Source organism: Neoarius graeffei, chromosome 6 (assembly GCF_027579695.1).
Source record: "Neoarius graeffei isolate fNeoGra1 chromosome 6, fNeoGra1.pri, whole genome shotgun sequence".
Taxonomy (NCBI): Eukaryota; Metazoa; Chordata; class Actinopteri; order Siluriformes; family Ariidae; genus Neoarius; species Neoarius graeffei.
In genome coordinates this window covers 49,683,539-49,706,465 of record NC_083574.1, presented here as the reverse complement: position 1 = coordinate 49,706,465, position 22,927 = coordinate 49,683,539, and the positions used below count along the sequence as shown (strand labels likewise).

Sequence of the window (22,927 nt, the reverse complement as noted above, 5' to 3'; positions counted from 1 at the left end):
GGGTTTTGCATGCAGTAACAAAGAAGTAAATGCGACAGTCAAATTCTCCAGAACTGTGGCAGACCTCCAAGATGCTCATTAAGACTCACCAACTAATTTCCTTATAAAACTGCACAAATTGTACCTGAGATTTTGTCTTTGTTAAGTTTATTACTGCTTACTGCTCTAGTATTTTTCATGTAGAAACATTTCATTTCATTATATTTGAAGATATCTTTGCTTTACATCATTTCTTTGCATATGCTGATGTTTGCACAGGACTCACCAGTGATACGTTTAAAAACAGATACAGATTTTGTCTGATAAATCAGAAAAATCACTCCAGGAGTCAGTGATTGACTGACTAAGGGGATTAGTATTCCTAATGTGCGTGTAATATCTCCTGAAACACTGTTCCTTCAGCTGGAAAATACACTCATTACCATCTGAATGGCATTAGTTCTTTCTGCTTGGTGATCAAGCACAATGCTGGGTGTGGAAGAAAACAACACGCAGAACAAGCGTATTGCACTCAACATGCAGTAAGTCTCGAATGGTCACAGAAGCACAACATTAACAGGCCACAACAGGACTAGATTATTGTATATCAACATGGACTAGTACAGTACTCATCACTGTCGTATCTACAGGCACCTCGTCTCTGCCTTTGGTTTCTTTGCAAATGTTCACAGACCTGTTATTCCACATAAAAAGTTTCCTATACCTCAGCTTCAAATCTCTATTTTTGTTCCGATATTGCCATGGAAATGTCTGCATCTGCAGGCAGGAAGTGTGTAACAGGATGCTGCTGGTGTCCACTGATCTTCACAAGACAAACACAGGTGCTTCCATCCCCCATTTACTACTTTCCTGTACAAGTATGTGCTTTGCAAAGCCAGGATATGTACAGAGTAATATGTAGCAAGTCCATTTTTTTTTTATTTTTTAGCTCTTTAAACTGTGCAAATGTATTCCTCATAGTACACCATTGCAGTGGGTATTCAGTCAGGTTAACTCGTAGTATTTTTTTTTCCCCCGTAATGCCGAATTGGCATCAGAAGAAAGTCAACTCTGAAATGGTGTTAAGTTTCCCACAGACAGTAAAGACGAATCAGTCAGACACTAATCGAACAAACACAAATGCACACGTCAATATTTCACCCTTGATTGCTTTGCCTTTCTTTCACATGCATGTTTGTTGTGTCCTAATTGCGTGTGTCAGAATGCAGCAGTGCATATGTTATTAAATCATTTGCATGTGTTGGTCAATCAAAATCAAATCAGAAACCTTAATTTATTTGTCACATGCACACTCAAGCACAGTGAGATTCATCCTCTGCATTTAACCCCTCTGAAGCAGTGAACACACATGCACACACACACCCAAAGCAACGGGCAGCCATACTACAGCACCCGAGCAGTTAGGTACTTTGCTCAAGGGCACTTCAGCCTAGAGCCCTGCACTCCCGCGGGAGTCCCGCCGCAAAGCAGTGCGGCGCGGGACAAATTTTGAAAGCTCATTGCGGGCGCGGGCGGGAGTGGTGACAAGCTGCAGTCCCGCTAACTAAAAATGTGTTTGAAATAAAAAGTATAAATTATTAATTTACAGGTCCTTCTCAAAAAATTAGCATATTGTGATAAAGTTCATTATTTTCTGTAATGTACTCATAAACATTAGACTTTAATATATTTTAGATTCATTACACACAACTGAAGTAGTTCAAGCCTTTTATTGTTTTAGTATTGATGATTGTGGCAAAAAAGTAAAGGAAAACCAAAAATCCCTATCTCAAAAAATTAGCATATTTCATCTGACCAATAAAAAAAAGTGTTTTTAATACAAAAAAAGTCAACCTTCAAATAATTATGTTCAGTTATGCACTCAATACTTGGTCGGGAATCCTTTGGTAGAAATGACTGCTTCAATGCGACGTAGCATGGAGGCGATCAGCCTGTGGCACTGCTGAGGTGTTATGGAGGCCCAGGATGCTTCGATAGCGGCCTTAAGCTCATCCACAGTGTTGGGTCTGGTGTCTCTCAACTTCCTCTTCACAATACCCCACAGATTCTCTATGGGGTTGAGGTCAGGAGAGTTGGCAGGCCAGTTGAGCACAGTAATACCATGGTCAGTAAACCATTTACCAGTGATTTTGGCACTGTGAGCAGGTGCCAGGTCGTGCTGAAAAATGAAATCTTCATCTCCATAAAGCTTTTCAGCAGATGGAAGCATGAAGTGCTCCAAAATCTCCTGATAGCTAGCTGCATTGACCCTGCCTTTGATAAAACACAGTGGACCAACACCAGCAGCTGACATGGCACCCCAGACCATCACTGACTGTGGGTACTTGACATTGGACTTCAGGCATTTTGGCATTTCCTTCTCCCCAGTCTTCCTCCAGACTCTGGCACTTTGATTTCCGAATGACATGCAAAATTTGCTTTCATCCGAAAAAAGTACTTTGGACCACTGAGCAACAGTCCAGTGCTGCTTCTCTGTAGCCCATTTCCTGCACACGCCTGTGCACGGTGGCTCTAGATGTTTCTACTCCAGACTCAGTCCACTGCTTCCACAGGTCCCCCAAGGTCTGGAATCGGCCATTCTCCACAATCTTCCTCAGGGTCCGGTCACCTCTTCTGGTTGTGCAGCGTTTTCTGCCACACTTTTTCCTTCCCACAGACGTCCCACTGAGGTGCCTTGATACAGCACTCTGGGAACAGCCTATTCGCTCAGAGATTTCTTTCTGTGTCTTACCCTTTTGCTTGAGGGTGTCAATGATGACCTTCTGGACAGCAGTCAGGTCGTCAGTCTTACTTACCCATGATTGCGGTTTTGAGTAATGAACCAGACTGGGAGTTTTTAAAAGCCTCAGGAATCTTTTGCAGGTGTTTAGAGTTAAGTCGTTGATTCAGATGATTAGGTTAATAGCTCGTTTAGAGTAACTTTTCATGATATGCTAATTTTTTGAGATAGGAATTTTGGGTTTTCATGAGCTGTATGCCAAAATAATCAGTATTAAAACAATAAAAGACCTGAAATATTTCAGTTGGTGTGCAATGAATCTAAAATATATGAAAGTTTAATTTTTATCATTACATTATGGAAAATAATGAACTTTATCACAATATGCTAATTTTTTGAGAAGGACCTGTATGTCTATCATACATAACTTGTGCTGGATATTTTACTTAACATTAATAAAAACATTTTAAGATACCTAAATTTGCAGAGAGAGTCAGATTGCCAGAGAAATTGTATCTTAAATTTGCCATTAATCCTTTGATCACTCTAATGACTCGCAGCTCACACCCGGCTAACAAGAGAACCATGAGTGAAGTGATTCACAGCTTGCGTTAGTCTACAACTTTAGTCAGAGAGACATGTTACACAGTGACGGTAGGCTTGACTCAATGCTATCCCAGAAATCCTTCCTGTAATATGCAAATTTGGCCGCCTCTGATTGGACAGCCAAATTTGCATATTACAGGAAGGATTTCTGGGATAGCATTGAGTCAAGCCTACTGTCACATGTCTCTCTGACTAAAGTTGTAGACTAACTCAAGCAGTAACTCAATTCACTTCTCTTAGTAACTCTGCTTTGCAATAAAAAGGAAAAAAAAAAAGCACACACCATTGGTACAAAGCAAGTCCATTCACTTTTTTATGCTGATCAGAGAATTGCAATGGTTTCTCATATGGCAAAAATGTATGATTCGCGATTAATTATTTTAATTGTTTGACAACACTAATTATTGTTATTAAAGACAATACATACTGAATTTCAAAAGAAGGTAAATAATAACAACATGAGCTGTAGATATTTATGCTGAAATCCACTCAAAGTAGGGGGCGAGGCACCATCACGCTGTGTCAAGACAAGAACTTTCCTGAGAAATAACGCGAACGTCTGCATCATGCGGGATTCGCGGGCGGGGGCGGGACAAAATATGGCAGGTGCGGGCGGGAGCGGGACTGAAAATCATAATTTTTTTGTGGGCGCGGGCGGGAGCGGGACTGAAAATCATAATTCTTTACGGGCGGGAGTGGGACTGCACAATGCGGGCGCGGGCGGGACTGAAAAATCCGACCTGCGCAGACCTCTACTTCAGCCCAAGGCCACCCCACATTAATCTAACTGCATATCTTTGGACTGTGGGGGAAACCAGAGCACCCAGAGGAAACCAACGCAGACACGGGGAGAATATGCAAACTCCACACAGAAAGGCCCCTGTCGGCCGCTGGGCTCGAACCCAGAACCTTCTTGCTGTGAGGCGACAGTGCTAACCACTACACCACCGTGCCACAGTAACATTCATCTCATCTCATTATCTCTAGCCGCTTTATCCTGTTCTACAGGGTCGCAGGCAAGCTGGAGCCTATCCCAGCTGACTACGGGCGAAAGGCGGGGTACACCCTGGACAAGTCGCCAGGTCATCACAGGGCTGACACAGACAACCATTCACACTCGCATTCACACCTATGGTCAATTTAGAGTCACCAGTTAACCTCATCTCATCTCATTATCTCAAGCCGCTTTATCCTTCTACAGGGTCGCAGGCAAGCTGGAGCCTATCCCAGCTGACTACGGGCGAAAGGCGGGGTACACCCTGGACAAGTCGCCAGGTCATCACAGGGCTGACACATAGACACAGACAACCATTCACACTCACATTCACACCTACGGTCAATTTAGAGTCACCAGTTAACCTAACCTGCATGTCTTTGGACTGTGGGGGAAACCGGAGCACCCGGAGGAAACCCACACGGACACGGGGAGAACATGCAAACTCCACACAGAAAGGCCCTCGCCGGCCACAGGGCTCGAACCCAGACCTTCTTGCTGTGAAGCGACAGCGCTAACCACTACATCACCGTGCCGCCCCACAGTAACATTGTCATGTTTTAATCATTTTGATTGCTAGGCTAAGAATCCCAGCTTCTGAACTAGCTGGTGCATGGTATAGAGTTGCTGATGTGTTGTTTTGTTTTATGTTTAAACGATATCGGCTGGTGTTGAGTGGTATATCAGATATATTCCATTCAACTAGCATGATATTGAATGAGTTGAAGATGAGTTCAGTATCATGCTAGCTGAATAGAATATATCTGATATACTACCACAAAAAAAGCCAGCCAATATTATTATTATTTTTATTATTATTATTATACATGGCGGCACGGTGGTGTAGTGGTTAGCGCTGTCGCCTCACAGCAAGAAGGTACTGGGTTCGAGCCCCGGGGCCGGTGAGGGCCTTTCTGTGCAAAGTTTGCATGTTCTCCCCATGTCCGTGTGGGTTTCCTCCAGGTGCTCCGGTTTCCCCCACAATCCAAAGACATGCAGGTTAGGTTAACTGATGACTCTAAATTGACTGTAGGTGTGAATGTGAGTGTAAATGGTTGTCTGTGTCTATGTGTCAGCCCTGTGATGACCTGGCGACTTGTCCAGGGTGTACCCCGCCTTTCGCCCGTAGTCAGCTGGGATAGGCTCCAGCTTGCCTGCGACCCTGTAGAACAGGATAAAGCGGCGAGAGATAATGAGATGAGATTATTATACATACACACTCTTCCAGTTTTTCGATGTCCGTTGGTATGTTTTTCTCTTGTAAATATAAGTGAAGGATACCTAATGAAGTTTTGGTAGCCTTTCAGGTGTTCAACACGTCTTTCTCTTTCCCGGCGAACAAAAAAATGTTTCTACACATGCACAGCAGAAAACTTTCTCATTGGATATTCGCATCAGCTCCGACATGTGACATCGTGTTGTCTTGACAACCATGCAATATCTCATCTCATTATCTCTAGCCGCTTTATCCTGTTCTACAGGGTTGCAGGCAAGCTGGAGCCTATCCCAGCTGACTACGGGCGAAAGGCGGGGTACACCCTGGACAAGTCGCCAGGTCATCACAGGGCTGACACATAGACACAGACAACCATTCACACTCACATTCACACCTACAGTCAATTTAGAGTCACCAGTTAACCTTACCTGCATGTCTTTGGACTGTGGGGGAAACCGGAGCACCCGGAGGAAACCCACGCGGACACGGGGAGAACATGCAAACTCCGCACAGAAAGGCCCTCGCCGTTCACGGGGCTCGAACCCAGACCTTCTTGCTGTGAGGCGACAGCGCTAACCACTACACCACCATGCTGCCCCATGCAATATCGTAAACCATATTCAACACTCGTTTTCCATTGGGTAGAGTGACGTAATACATGTAGGATAAGCAATATGATAACAATATTGCATGCTCACAAACCAAATGAATGAAACCTGCTCAAAGGGAACAGAGCACATGGTTTTATTCCATCGAAAAAGTGTCCTGTACATATAATAATCTTGTTTATTAGCACTTACTTGAGATGAGAAGACTGCAGGTGGCCTTCAGTAAGCATACCCATTTCCTTATGTCTAATTTCTAACAATTAACTAACCTTTATTGTTACACTTTTAAGCACTGAAGATGTTAGTGAGGTAGTCATAGCAAATTCAAACTGCTTTATTTTATTTATTTATTTATTTATTTATTTATATGTTTAAGAGTTGATGTAACTGGTGTTGAGGAGACACACTGGGTTTTTGGTTAGGGCGGGTTAGATGTAGGTAGGTGCTGACCCTGACACAGAGTGTGTGTGTGTGTGTGTGTGTGTGCACACACACTAACTGTGATTTACAGTAACATCACTTATTCACATACAAGGACAACATAGTTATTCATACACAAAGACCATTTTACTTTACTAGGGTGTGAGAATCCAGACAGTACTGAGTTCTGTATCCACACCTCACCACAGAAAATATTCTGTTTTACCTGCATACAATATTTTGACATCAACTTTACATTTTTGCACTAACATTGTCAGTGTTTAAGCATTCAAATTAAACCAGAAGAATTAAGTAGTTCTCTCGACTCCTGAACATCGCACATGTGCTGAGGCAGCAGCTCTGTACATTTGATTAAGCGGTCATAGGCAGTATCTGTGTACGCAGGAGATCTGTTAAGCTGTTTGCTGTGTGAGTAGCTCAGGTATTTACTTGGCTCAATTGAACTCTCAGGATCTTCTAACCATTAACCAGCCACTCACATTGTTGCATACGTATTACATTCCTTTGGGGTCTTTTATCAAGGACTCACACAATATGCCACTTGTTTTTCTGTGCCAGGTGGAAACCTAGATAATGTTGTACCAGGCTATAAAAAGTTTTTTTTTCCCCCCCTGTAGATTTGGCTTATGAAAATACAGATTCTAATTGTAATTACTAATGTCACACATCGGTGCTATTGTTACATTTACAAACCATGACCTTTCTATGTGCCATTTACTTTTCACCCAGATAGAACCCCATAATACTATAATACCTTTTGTTCAGTCTTGAAGTTTAACTACTCACATCCTGGCCAGGAGTACGAGAGGTGTTAATACTTAAAAGAAACAAAGGTTTTGAAACCAGAACTAGCCTTGTGCTGGTATTAGAATAATCTTATTCAGTTAACTGTTTGAAAAAAATAACCCCAGTAAACGGTTAAACTGGGGCGAGGAGGGGATGCAGATTTCAACTTAAAAGCAACCCTTCCCCAAAAAAATACAAAAAAAACCAACCCAAAAGCAACAAAATATGGAATAAAAGTATTTGGTGGTAAGAACGTATCTTTTTTACATTTTTTCAAGAATTATTATTATCACATTTTTCATATTTTGATGCAGATTTCAGTGAGGGGGAAGGCCTATATATTTAACAGTTATTCCATGAAATCGAGTCATACATGAGCTGATAGTCTGCTATAAGCCATATACGGCAAGATTGAGTAGCGTAACTGTTTTAATATATCCACATTCACTGGATTTTGAGAAACAGCATTTTTATTTTTATTTTTTGCAAATTCGATAAATAAAAGCTTCATGTAAAACGTCCGACAAAACCATTTCCACTTAGAATGTAAAGAAACCGGCGAAATGACAGGAGCAATTTGTGAAAAATGCGATAATAATAATTATTGAAAAAATCTAAAAAAGATACGACTTACCACTTTTATTCCATATTTAGTTGCTTTTGGGTTTTTTTTTTTTTTTGGGGGGGAGGGTTGTTTTTGAGTAGAGTTTTTATTTTGTCCTCAGCTGACTCAGCAACATGCTCTGCCATTTTGTTTTTCTCTACTCATGGTATATGAGCTGATAGCCTAGTAGTAGAGTAGCCACTCAGAGCGTGTGATTGCTTATATCCAGTGAATGTGAAAATAAGCGGCAAAGTTTGTTTCTTTGTTTCTTTGTTTGTCTTGAGCTAACGTCACCATTTCTCGACGGATTTTCATCAAATTTGGCAAGTCGGTCCGGGGATGACCCAGAATTTTGCAGATATAAACAAAATTCATGTACGGGTCCCCGGTGGGCCCCTGGGTGGTGGATGTTTGGATTTTTGTTTGTCTTGGGTTAAGATCACCATTTCTCGACAGATCTTCACCAAATTTGATATGGAAGTCTGGGGGCAACCCAGAATTTTGCAAAACCCAGGCAACGCCAGGTAACCTGCTAGTGTGTGTATATATATAACTTGAACCATATTTACAAATAAAACCTTTAATTTATTTTATTACTACAGTTTACACATAAACAAACAGATAAATAAATGGAAGGAAGGAAAATGATTACAAAAGAAAAATCCCAAACCATGCATTTGCAATTGATCTGGTTTATTTTACATTTAAACATAAATTCTCAGAATATGAATAAAAGCAAGATTACAGATTACTGTGGCAGCGGGGGCATGGTCATGCGCCGGTCTGTGACAGGAGGGCGGAGCCAGGGAAGGTGAGTGGCAGAATCGCTACACCTGACGGTAGTTAACCTGTGTTTTGTGTGTGTTTTCCCAGTAACCGCTCCCTATTTAAGGAGGCAGAGGGAGAGCAGAGGGAGCGCAACCCGGGACCAGATGCAGAGTGTGTGTGTGTGTGTGTGTATGGGCTTACGCCACCGTTAGACTGAAAAGTTGTGTAAATAAATAGCCTTCTCTGCCTCTAAGCGTTGTCCTGCCGTCCTCTGTGCTCCACCCACACTTTATTAGCGCCACAGTGGTGCCGAAACCCGGGATAAGGTGGAGCACCAACTTTGCAGCCCCATGGAATCCTCCCCGTTCGCGGACTTGGTCCACACCCTCGCCACGGCTCAGCAGAGCCAGCACCAGGCACTCGTCACGCTCCGAAAGGAGCAGGAGCGACGCTTCGAAGCCCTGGTGCTGGCCCAGCAGGAAGATCGAGAGGCGGCGGCGCCCCGGCCGCGGGCCCGTCTCCCCTCACCATGACCAAGATGGGCCCGCAGGACGACCCCGAGGCATTTATCACCTTGTTCGAGCAGGTCGCCGAAGCCTCGGGGTGGCCGATGGAGCAGCATGCGGCGCGCCTCCTCCCCCTCCTGACGGGAGAGGCGCAGCTGGCCGCACTACAGCTCCCCGCCGACCGCCGGCTGGCCTACGCCGACCTTCGCCGGGCCGTCCTCCAGCGCGTGGGGCGCACGCCCGAGCAACAGCACCAGCGCTTCCGCGCACTGCGGATGGAGGAAGTCGGCCGGCCATTCGCATTCAGCCAGCAGCTCCGGGACGCCTGCTGGCGGTGGCTGAGGGCCGACGATTGCGACGCCGAGGGAATCATCGATCAGGTGGTGCTGGAGCAATTCATCGCCCGCTTATCAGCCGGAACCGCGGAGTGGGTCCAGTGCCACCGCCCGGCGTCGCTGGATCAGGCCGTAGGACTGGCGGAGGATCATTTGGCGGCTGTTCCGGCGGCAGGACAGCCAACGACGCCATCTCTTCTCTCCTCTTCTCTCTCTCTTTCTCCCCCCCCTTCTGTGTCCCGTCCTCGCTCCATTCCCCCACCACGGAGGCAGGGGCCGGCTCCACCCCAGCCGGCCCGCCGCACCCGTGGTGCCCTCCCATTTCTCCCTTCTGTGTCTGTCTCTCCCCCCCTCAGGTGAGTGAGCCCCAGAACACAGCTGCAGAGGGAAGGCCCGGGCCGGTTTGCTGGCGCTGCGGGGAACCGGGCCACCTGCAGCAACAGTGCGTAGCAATGGAGGTGGGGGCGGTGGTGCGGATCCCCGACACGCCAGAAGCTGCCCTCGATCGGGCCGGAGCGTATCGCATACCGGTGAGTGTACAAGGGGCTACATATCAGGCGTTGGTGGATTCGGGTTGCAATCAGACCTCGATCCGCCAAAGCCTGGTGCAAGACGAGGCATTGGGGGGAGCACAGGGGGCGAAGGTGTTGTGTGTGCACGGGGATGTTCACAGATACCCGTTGGTGTCGGTCCACATATATTTCAGAGGGGAACAATCTATAGTGAAGGCGGCGGTTAATCTTCGCCTTACCCACTCCTTGATTTTGGGGACTGATTGGCCGGGATTTCAGGGTTTAATGGCACGCCTAGTAAAGAGTGGGTCCTGCCGGTTGATAGGGGAAGGTCCCGGTGTCGCTTTGGCTGGAGCTGCGGTCGCAGAGCCGTCTACATCATCTCCGCGACAGAGTGAGGAGCCGCCGGCTCCTCCTCTTTCTATTGGGGAATCCCTTGCGGATTTCCCACTAGAACAATCGCGAGACGAGACTCTGCGACACGCGTTTGACCAAGTGAGAGTAATCGATGGTCAAACGCTCCAGCCGAACGCCACCCCGTCCTTCCCCTATTTTTCCATTTTGAAGGATAGATTATACCGAGTGACGCAGGACACTCAGACGAAAGAGCGAGTCACCCAGTTATTAATTCCAAAGAGCCGCCGGGAATTGGTATTCCAGGCGGCTCACTTTAATCCCATGGCTGGACACCTCGGGCAGGATAAGACACTAGCCCGGATAATGGCCCGATTCTATTGGCCGGGGATTCGCGGCGACGTCCGTAAGTGGTGTACGGCGTGCCGCGAATGCCAGTTAGTGAATCCAGCGGCCATTCCAAAAGCGCCCTTGCGCCCGCTACCATTAATCGAGACCCCGTTTGAAAGAATTGGGATGGATCTCTTCGGGCCATTAGATCAGTCAACACGAGGGTACCGCTTTATATTGGTTCTGGTGGACTATGCAACGCAATACCCGGAAGCAGTGCCTCTTCGCAATATCTCAGCACGCAGTATTGCAGAGGCCCTCTTCCACGTCATCTCCCAGGTTGGAATCCCGAAAGAGATTCTGACTGACCAAGGCACCTCATTTATGTCACGAACACTGAGCGAACTGTATGGGCTACTGGGGATTAAGCCGATCCGCACCAGCGTTTATCACCCACAGACGGACGGTTTAGTTGAACGGTTCAATCGCACCCTCAAAAATATTATCAAAAAATTCGTAAGTGAGGACGCATGTAACTGGGATAAGTGGCTCGAACCCTTGTTATTTGCAGTGCGAGAGGTCCAACAAGCCTCCACGGGGTTCTCCCCGTTTGAATTATTATATGGGCGTAAGCCGCGCGGGAAAATTGGGAGGAGGGACCTTCACAGAGCAAAAACGAGATTCAGTACGTTATGGACCTGCGCGCAAAACTCCACACGCTCACCCACCTAACTCAGGAGAATTTGCGGCAGGCCCAGGAACGGCAAGCCCGCCTGTATAACAAGGGCACGCGCCTTAGAGAGTTCACTCCGGGAGATAAGGTACTCGTCCTGTTGCCCACGTCGAGCTCCAAATTAATCGCCAAGTGGCAAGGACCCTTTGAGGTCACACGGCGAGTCGGGGACGTCGACTATGATGTTAGGCGAATGGACAGGGAGGGGGCACTACAGATCTACCACCTCAATCTGCTGAAACTCTGGAACGAGGAGGTCTCCGTGGCGTTGGTGTCGGTAGTTCCGGAGAAGGCGGAGCTGGGGTCGGAGGTCCAAAAAGGGACATTGGCATCACGTACCTCTCCGGTCCCCTGTGGAGACCACCTCTCCCCGACCCAACTCACGGAGGTCGCCCAGTTGCAGGCCGAGTTTTCGGATGTGTTCTCGCCCCTGCCCGGTCGCACTAACCTCATATAACACCACATAGAGACGCCCCCGGGGTGGTAGTGCGTAGCCGCCCTTATAGACTACCCGAACACAAAAAAAGGTGGTTCGGGAAGAACTTCAGGCCATGCTCGAAATGGGCATCGTCGAGGAGTCCCACAGTGACTGGAGCAGCCCGGTGGTCTTGGTTCCCAAGGCCGACGGCTCGATCCGGTTCTGTGTGGACTATAGAAAAGTCAACGCGGTGTCTAAATTCGACGCGTACCCAATGCCTCGTATTGATGAGCTGCTCGATCGACTAGGCACAGCTCGCTTTTACTCGACACTGGATTTGACGAAGGGATATTGGCAGATCCCCTTGACTCCATTATCCCGGGAGAAAATGGCCTTTTCCACACCGTTCGGCTTACACCAGTTCGTCACACTTCCGTTTGGGCTGTTTGGGGTGCCCGCTACGTTTCAGCGGCTGATGGACAGGGTCCTCCGGCCCCACGCCACCTATGCGGCCGCGTATCTAGACGATATTATCATTTATAGTAATGACTGGCAGCGGCACCTGCAACACCTGAGGGCCGTCCTTAGGTCGCTGAAGCGGGCGGGACTCACTGCCAACCCAAAGAAGTGTGCGATTGGGCGGGTGGAAGTACGGTATCTGGGCTTCCACTTGGGCAACGGGCAAGTGCGTCCCCAAATTAATAAGACAGCAGCGATTGCCGCCTGCCCGAGGCCCAAGACCAAAAAGGGGGTGAGACAGTTCCTGGGGCTGGCTAGCTACTATCGTAGGTTTATACCTAATTATTCGGACGTCACCAGCCCGCTGACTGACCTCACTAAAAAGGGGGCGCCAGATCCAGTCCAGTGGACGGAGCAGTGCCAGCGGGCTTTCTCTGAGGTAAAGGCTGCACTGTGTGGGGGGCCACTTTTACACTCCCCTGACTTCTCTCTCCCTTTTATGTTACAGACGGATGCGTTGGACAGAGGGCTGGGGGCCGTTTTGTCCCAGCAGGTGGAGGGGGAGGATCGCCCGGTCCTATACATCAGCCGGAAGCTGTCTGTGCATGAGGGGCGCTACAGCACAATTGAGAAGGAATGCCTGGTGATCAAGTGGGCGGTCCTCGCCCTCCGTTACTACCTGCTGGGGCGCCCTTTCACCCTCTGTTCGGACCACGCGCCCCTCCAGTGGCTCCACTGCATGAAGGATGCCAACGCGCGGATCACCCGTTGGTATCTGGCACTCCAACCCTTCAACTTCAAGGTGGTCCACAGGCCGGGGGCGCAGATGGTCGTGGCGGACTTCCTCTCCTGTCGGGGGGGGGGGGGAGTCGGCTGCAGGCCGGACGGGCGCCCGGCCTGAGTCGGGCGGTGGGGGTATGTGGCAGCGGGGGCGTGGTCAAGCGCCGGTCTGTGACAGGAGGGCGGAGCCAGGGAAGGTGAGTGGCAGAATCGCTACACCTGACGGTAGTTAACCTGTGTTTTGTGTGTGTTTTCCCAGTAACCGCTCCCTATTTAAGGAGGCAGAGGGAGAGCAGAGGGAGCGCAACCCGGGACCAGATGCAGAGTGTGTGTGTGTGTGTGTGTGTGTGTGTATATGGGCTTACGCCGCCGTTAGACTGAAAAGTTGTGTAAATAAATAGCCTTCTCTGCCTCTAAGCGTTGTCCTGCCGTCCTCTGTGCTCCACCCACCCTTTATTAGCGCCACAATTACTTTTTCTGATTCATTTACATTTTACATTACCTTGACTCATGAGCAAAGTCTAAACTCTGACTAGCAAATGGAAAGTAGTGTGCGGGTCTGAGTGAATTGATCTCACATTTTACACATGCTTCACTGTTCCACACTCGTGAATACCTTTGCCTGTACTCAATTCATGGCAGCCTGTGCATTTTTTTCCCACCATAATCAGTGATACTGCTCTGCGTGCTCAGGCCAGCCATCCTAGCACTCTTAAACACCATCGCCAGAGCTTTAAGAAGTGACTCATTATATCTCATTATATCTGTACTGCAGTGGTGCAGCTCAGCAACCGCATTTCTAGATCTCTGCTAGGAACAGTACAAGTAGTATTAATGTCGGATATCACAGCACCCAACATGTTCAGTTATGTTCATGTTTAGGAATACTATTATCTTGCTTTTGTTTTTTGTTAAATAAATCAGTAACTGAAATTTTCTTTAAATGCCTTTTTACTGTCCCTGGGGTCTGTTACTGTTGTAGCTCTATCAAACATTGCCAGGCACAAGCCTAACAAGGACCATTATCTTAAGTTCACCAAAGTACCAACTTTGTCTAACCTCAGCTCGACAACACTGAACGAGTTTCAGTCAAGTTTGATGGTGCAGCTAAAACAGAAACTTGGTTCTCAGATACACAGGGCTTATCTATGCTTGAGATGTTAATGGCTGTATTTTCCAAGCCTAGAAATTCATGTGAGGGATGTGGGATTTCATTATATGTTAAAGGCCTGTTAACTATATTTATGTAAAGTGTCCTTGCTTTACCCCTCTCTGATCTGTTAAAGGATAGCCCACTGTCACAGGGAGGAAAGGATAGCACAAGGGGCACTGTCACCCCAACATGTTTGTAGTGAAAACTTGCCTCGATAAACCCTTCTGTCATCCTCCATATAGCAGGGATGAGAATTTTCCGCCGATTGGCGGATTTCCGACTTTTTCAGACCAAAATGATCGTTTTTGAGATCGATGTAAATCCGTTGAGAATTTTTTTTTGGGGGGGGGGTATGATTAACGATCTGTGGTCACCTTATAACGCAGACATCCCAAGTCTCCCGGAAGTTCCGGGAGTCTCCTGCATATTGATAGAAGCGAGCAAGAGCATGCATGCGCAACATTAAGGTCTGCATCACGCATCTTAGAATGTGCGCGCGCGAGGGGGTGCGTGAGGGAGACTGTATGCAGTGTTGCCAGATACTGCTGACGTTTTCCAGCCCAAAATATGTTCAAAACCCGCCAAAATGCACTTAAAAGCACCCAATCTGGCAACACTGCCTGTGTGCCTGTTCATGTAGCGCATGCCAGACAAAGAGCATCTTGATTGGGTTACTCAGCAAAATAAGCCAATCAGCTTTCAGTGTGGGCGGGCTTTTATCTCTTTTCTCGAGGACCGGAGTTTTCAGTTGAGTCAGTGCAGCCTACAGGATCGGCATGGCAGAGAGAGAGCGCGCGCCCCAAAAAATATATATCAATTACACGTCATATATAAGTGTGTATCTTTTATAAATGGGGTTAGCTTATCTAATGTAGCATGTTGGGGAGAATCATAGTATCATATCTATATTTCTGATAAAATTTTAGGTATGATAGCATGTACTGTATAACTCTCCTACTTATTGCTCATTTCATAGGGGGAATTGCTGGCATGTGCCGCCCGGGAGCATCTGCCCAAATTTTTTAGGCCGAGATGAACTTATAGTTTTTGATTTAAAAAAAATTTCCAATATGTAATGCCCATTGTACATGCCTGTTCTTTAACTCAAAATCACCATCTTGATCTTCAGATTGACCATATGGTATCTGTATTACATTACACAGCATCCTGTCCAGATAAAACCTAGTTAGTACACACAACAGTTGAAAGGGAAGTGATGAGTGATGTTGAATGTTGCCTGCTTAATATGCAGGACCTCCTGCTACCATGATAACATCAGAAGAAAGCTTAAGAGAATTATATGATAGAACTTTTTTCTGGTTTGCACTTCATTTTAAAGGATTAGAGTATTCAAAGATGAATCACAAAAATGCAGAAATATAATACTATCGAGCTCGTTTATATTAAAAGGTGCATTGATTTTTTGAAATAATCAAATGTGAATTGATTAAAAACAAGTCTCTTGTACCATATTAATCATTTTCACCTGGGAGTCCACAAAGAAGGGGAATTTCTTTCCAAATAAATTGCAAATTTTTGCTGATAAAATTAATGGTTTTGGGGTAAAAAAAAAATAGCCAAAAATAATTAGCCCCATGGGCCCCGCCCCGGTTTTTTCAGACTTTTAAAATATTTTTCATTCTCATCCCTGATATAGTACAACCCCAAATCAGAAAAAGTTAGGACGGTCTCTTAAAATTAAAATTGAAAACAATGTTTTGTAAATAATCTTCGACCTGTATTGCACTTAAAACAGTACAAAACTGCATTATTTGATGTTTTACCTTATAAATATTATTGCTTTTTTTTCCCTGAATAAACTCTTATTGCAATTTTGATTCTTGCAACATATTTAAAAAAAAGTTGGAACAGTAAAGCATTTACCACTTTATAATATTGTCGTTACTTCTCATAACACTGAAAAGATGCTTTGGGACTGAAGACACCAAGTGATGAAGCGTTTCAGGTGTTATTTTTCCCATTGTTCCTGCAAACAGGTCTTACACTGTTCAATAGTACGGAGTCGTTACTGTCATGCTTTTCATTTCAAAAATTGCCGTATATTCTCTATCAGGAACAGAGGGGACAGACACGCTCTTCTTCCACAGCCATGCCTTTGTAATGTATGCAGAATGTGGTTTCTCATTGTCTTGTTGAAATATCCCTGGAAAAGTTGTCATCTTGAAGGCAGAATATGTTGCTTCAAAATCTCAGTGTATTTTTCCGAATTAATGCTGCCATCACTGAAGTGTAAGTTACCTTTGCCAAGGGCACTGACACAAACCCATACCATGACAGACCCTGGCTTTTGGACTTGTTCCTGGTAATAGTCTGGCTGGTCCATTTCTTCCAAAAAAGACCTGGATTACTGATTGCTCTGACCACAATGCACGTTTCCACTGTGTGATGGTCCATCCCAGATACCTCCAAACCCAGAGGAGTCAGTGGTGCTTCTGGACACAGTTAACATCAGGCTTCCCTTTTGCACAGTAAAGTTTTAACTGGTATTTGTGGATGTAACATATTTTAGTGCTTGTCAAATGTTTGCCAAACTATTCCCAAGTTCATGTGGTTATATCAGCTATACATTAATGATAGTTCTGGATGCAGTGCCAGCCGAGGGATCAAAGGTCACGGGTGTTCAGCTTAGGCTTGCACCCTTGCCCTTTACACACCGAAATTCTTCCAGATTCCTTAAATCATTTCATGATATTATATACCGTAGAGGGTGAAATATCCAAACTCCATCATAGCTTTCTTTGTGGGACATTGTTTTTAAACATTTCAATAATTTTCTCACACATTTGTTGACAAACTGGAGATCCTCAGCCAATTTTTGCTCCTCAAAGACTAGGCCTTTCCCGGATACTGATTTTGTACCAAATCATGATTACAATCACCTGTTAACATCACTTCTTTCAAATCACATCATTATTTCATAGTTTTACCTCATTACTAGCCCTAAATTACCCCTGTCTCAACTTTTTTTGGAATGTGTTACAGGCCTGAAATGCAGGAATGGCTGCATTAACAAATGAAATGAAGTGGACCAGATAAGACAAAAAATGTCTTAGGTTCATACTGTCTGCAATGAAACACAAATCAAAATAAATTCAGAAACCACTGCTTTCTTTTTTTAATTTGCATTTTCCATGCCATTCCAACTTTTTCTTATTTGGGGTTGTAATTATTACTTTAGCAACTATCATGCAACTCTTTTACATGTGGTTATGCATCATTTTCTCTCATTTTCTTGCAGTTAATGAATTACCTCCAAGTAGTTCAACTTTTATAAACCTTTTTTTCCTTTCTTTCCTCAGGTCTAAAGAAAAAGTGGAGACACCAGCAAAAGAAATTCAAGTTTTAATAGGCAAAGAGGAGAAAATTGTTTCTGGTGTCACCAAGCATACAACTTGTGCTGATGTGGTTCAGGCTTTACTGGAAGACCATAAGACCATACCAGAAAGTAAAAGGCTCCTACATGGGGAACCAAAAGAGTTCTGTCTCCTGGAGCGGTGGAGGGGGTTTGAAAGGGCTCTACCTCCCCTCACGCGTATTCTTCGCTTGTGGAATGCATGGGGTGATGAGAAACCCTTCATACAGTTTGTCTTAGTGAAGACTAATGAGTTTGTACCCAAAAGGGCTTCAAAATCTAAGGGGCTCCGATCTAAAAGATCAGAGCAGGGTCCAATGCAGTATGCCAGGAACCTTGCTGTGGAGCGCCAGAAACGCATGGTGAAGAAAGCCTTTCGCAAACTGGAGAAAATGCAGAAGCCAGGAAGCTCAGAGGGTTCAGAGGAAATTGACAAAATGGTGCAACTTATCATCTCCCAGGACTACACCATCCGACACCAGCTCCACCAGATACAGGAACTGGACCTGGGACTCGAGCTTATGGAGCAGCAGCTGAGAGAAAACAGTCTACCTGATTCTGGGCTCACAGAGAGTGCCAACAGTCAATTGCTTTCCTTGTCCATATTCCAGCATGAAGACCAAATGCAGGAATACCTCTATACCAGTGATGGTATTGCACAACTGGACCTACAGGTGCTCAGGCATCAGGAACTCATTGATGAGCTTTCTAGAGACATTGACCTAGAGCTGAGGAAAGCTGTTTACTCATTGGACACTGAGGAGCTTGAGGGGGCAACAGCTGCAAATCCTGCTTTTGAATTTGACCCCATCTCTGCCCTGTCCTCTGCAGAATCTTTAGAGCTGGACACCTTGCGGAGTGAGTTGGAGGCAAGTATGAGAGCAGGAATTTTCCTCCACACCCAAACCCAGGACCTTGAAAAGGAGCTTCAGCATAACACAACATTGCTGCAGTCCAGGAACCAGGAGTACCAGCACCTTATTGCCCAGCTGAGCTCAATGCAGCTGGAGGACTGTGCTGAGCCACCAAGCCCTGTTTACCTGAAGAGCTCAGTCAGGCCTGGTGTCTCTCAGAAGACCGCAGGGACACTTAGACAGAAACTTTCACCTAGTGATGTGACAGACACAGACTCAGACACTGGCATAAGCTCCACTCACAGTCAGGACTCACTGTCTCCTTGCGTGGACAGGCAGCCACCCCTGGACACTGATGTCTAAATGATGGATGTGCAAATATACATCCAAATATACATCCATACATTGCCCACTTTATCAGCTGGTCTCGATGAATAGGTGGTCTCATAGAAGCTTTTTATCATTAGTTCCTTGTTAAATTGACAGAAATGGTTAAAATTGTGATGCATTAATAGCAAAGGCTGTAGAAAAATATACATTTATGATTTTGTTAATAGCCTAGCTCTCATCTCATCTCATTATCTGTAGCCGCTTTATCCTGTTCTACAGGGTCGCAGGCAAGCTGGAGCCTCCCAGCTGACTACGGGCGAAAGGCGGGGTACACCCTGGACAAGTCGCCAGGTCATCACAGGGCTGGCACATAGACACAGACAACCATTCACACTCACATTCACACCTACGGTCAATTTAGAGTCACCAGTTAACCTAACCTGCATGTCTTTGGACTGTGGGGGAAACCGGAGCACCCGGAGGAAACCCATGCGGACACAGGGAGAACATGCAAACTCCGCATAGAAAGGCCCTCGCCGGCCACGGGGCTCGAACCTGGACCTTCTTCCTGTGAGGCGACAGCGCTAACCACTACACCACCGTGCTGCCCAGCCTAGCTATCAAACGGGCATAATTTATAGGAGACAATAGTGAAATAAAATCTCTTATGTGAGCTGACAGTGGACATAATCAGCATCTCAATCAGCATCAGTCAGCAATAATTCAGAAAAAGTATCAACTGTGATTGTTTTTTAAATTCACAATTACCGGTATAAGGGATCACTCTCCTAGGCATACATCCTTATGCAGTCATATTTTCTCACAGAGCTACATGTGTTCTTTTGAATATAATTTATCATTTTCACTTGGCTAGGTCTGAGATCACAAGTCTGTGAAACTTTTGATGTGTTAAACAGTGAACTTTCCTAAAAAAATTCACCCATTTAGGACAGGGCTTTTAGTGGCATCTTCAGAAGACTACTGTAGGCTTAGCCCACAGCAGGTGGAACATACAGTATGTAGTGGGCTTGCACAAGTGATGTAAATCCTACAATACAATATATTCTGTCCACATTCACTGGATACGAGCAATCGCGCAATCTGATTGGCTACTCTATTACTAGGATATCAGCTCATATACCATGAGTAGAGAAAACAAAATGGCGGAGTGCATCAAGTCAGATATATCACTTTGTTATTAAGTATTTAAAAGAAACAGAAATAGCTAAAAGAATGTAGTTTTTTTCCGCCCAATATCTCCTGTTCCACACTCCAGCCCAGTCGGTGGCAGTATTACACCTTCAAGTTGGTTTGCAAACCGCCAAAAAAAAACCTAAAGAAGAATAAGAAAATGGCAGACTGTGTTGCTGAACCAACCGAGGATGAAATAAAAACTACTCGAAAACAAAACCCCCAAAAAACAACAAAATATGGAATGAAAGTATTTCATGGTAAGAACGTATCTTTTTTATTTTTCAAGAATTATTATTATCACATTTTTCACAATTTGCTCCTGTCATTTCGCCAGTTTGTTTACATTCTAAGCAGAAATGATTTTGTCGGACGTTTTGTATAAAGTTTTTATTTATCGAATTTGCAAAACATAAAAATGCTCTGTTTCTCAAAATCCAGTGAATGTGGATAGAATAAAACAGTTATGCCACTCAGTCTGGTCGTACATGACTTATAGTCAACTCGGTGCTATACACCTCGTTGGGTGTCAGCTTATGTACGACTTGATTTCATGGAATAAATGTTATATATTTTGCCAAATGTTTGTGGACACTTGACCATCACACCCATATGTGGTTCTTCCCTAAACTATTGGCACAAAAGCACACAATTGTACAGGATGTCTTTGTCTGCTGTACCATTACAATTTCTCTTACGGGAACTAAGGGATCCATTCCGAATCTTCAACAAAATCTTAATTTTCAAAACCTTTTTAATTTTTTTCTTTATTTTTAAAAAACTTATTTATAAAGAATGCAAGTATTTAAGGTATAGCTAGAACAGATAGAAATCAAATAGGCTTATAATTGAACGTATAATTGTTTTACATTAAAACATACCACAGAATGTATGTAGAGCCTTTTTACCAGCTTCTCAGAAATGCTTTTTTTTTAATTCACTGTATAAACCGTTTCAAATTTTCAACACCATGTAGCCTGTTTCAAAAAGCTATGCTATAAACTAATATGTATTTGTACAGTAGACAATGTGATAAGAATACATGTCAGTTTAAAGTGCTTAGAAATAGAATTTATTTATTACGTGTTTGTTTTTTTTAATCATTCACTAAATATATCGAGTATAAATTTATGTACATGTCAAATTTCCATTCTCACATCTTGGACGATAACACACACACTTTTTTTTTTCTTTAAGACTTTTTGTTTCCAATAAAATCGCACAGTAAAATTGTGTAAACCCTCTTTTTTTAGAATAGTCGCTCACAACTGCACAGTATCATCACAACCTCTGTAAATGAAACAGCACATGCAGCAGGAATGCAGCTCGACTCAGGTATAATGATGGGGTAAGTGAGGAATTCTCATAGAAACACTACTGTACACCTCTTTAGTTCAGGCCAGGAAAGAGATATTTAAGCTGTTTTGCATGAAGCAATTCCCTCATTTTCTGTCTTTGAATGTGCAACAGGCCAAGGCAATCTCATTAAAGTGCCATTTTGTCGCTATGTAATATAATCTTCTCTTGCTGCTCACTGACTCACATAGGGACATGTTATTTGGTTATCATGTACAATGTGTTGTCATAATAGGGGTGATCCATATTATGTCAAGAATTGCTCAACTTAGTAAAGAGAATCAACAGTTTATCGTTACTTTAAAACATAAAATGTCTTTGAATAAAGAAAAATAAAGAAAAGCCATTGAATTACACGGTGTGTCCAAACTTTTGACTGGTACTGTATAAATTATAACTGTAGAAATTTCTGCCTGACTGCCAAAAGGAATGCTGCCAGCTTAAATCAAAGATGGCTCATCATTCCACCATTACCATGGTGACTTATTTTTCCTCTACTTTGCATTCAGGAGGAAGGAGAGGCCTGCCAGAACTCTGTTGTATTGCAAAATGGCCATAATTACCTCGCTGAAAATGTCAATTACTGCTTCTCCCACTGCTGATGCAGTAGCTTCTCCAGCACTAACAATTACTTGATCCAAGTCTCATAAACAGTCATTTTAGATGCCATTTTAAAGAACCACGTCTTGTATTGGGCTGTAACTGAGTAAACATAGTACCATAAAAGCTTTATCTGTTAGGTGTGAGCAAAACATGAGACCCAAACCACAGGTAATTGCTCAGATTTCTGCAAAGTGTGTGTGTTGTCTTAAGCAGCTTTATCACATTTGATGAGTTAGTCGTATCCCTATCAAGAGACTTGCTGTTGTCCTAAACAACTGGAAATAACATCAGATTTCATAGGTGTTTGATGTGGTTTGCTTCAGGTGAGATGAGGTCGGGACTGAGTAAGACAGAAGAGTCATGCTGGTTGAGGTCTTCATACAACATTAGCTAAGTGGAGTCATACTACAGGCTAGTCTTTACGCCCAATAGCAACCACATATATAGTGGCCAAGTAAATAACAAAATCTTGAATTTCTTTTCCAGTCCAATCCTTTGTTTAGGTGTAGGTTCTAAAACAAAAGCAAGTTGGGTTATATCAATCAAACCAGTGACTGCAAATTAGTTAATCAAAGCAAAGCAAATTAATCTTGCCCACATTCCCTTTAGAGCTCAACAAAACAAATTTCCACTATTATTCAAAAGAAATTCATTACATATGCATGAAGCTTGATCATTACTTATTAGGCTTATGAAAGCCACAAAAGCTATTCACTTTACAGCAAGCCAATTTCTCTTTTGTTTGAACTTCATGATAACATGCTGAGAGCTATAATCTTTTAATATCATGCACAATGATGCATTTCATGTGCTACAACCAATTCTCTGCTGAGAAACAGACCAAATGATGGTCCTTATTCTCTCAGTTTGGCATATCACTACAGTGACATGGCTGCTC

At 44.4% G+C, this 22,927-nt stretch overlaps 1 protein-coding gene across 1 annotated transcript in view; it reads left to right on the top strand.

Moving 5' to 3' along the window:
• rassf9 (Ras association domain family member 9) overlaps positions 1–21,782 on the top strand; it is a 34,108-nt gene extending 12,326 nt beyond the window's left edge. The window contains exon 2 of the mRNA XM_060923770.1: positions 17,643–21,782. Within this exon, the coding sequence (XP_060779753.1) occupies positions 17,643–18,912 (1,270 nt within the window). The 3' untranslated portion in view covers positions 18,913–21,782. The remainder of the gene's footprint in view (positions 1–17,642) is intronic.
• The last annotated feature ends 1,145 nt before the right edge of the window (positions 21,783–22,927 follow it).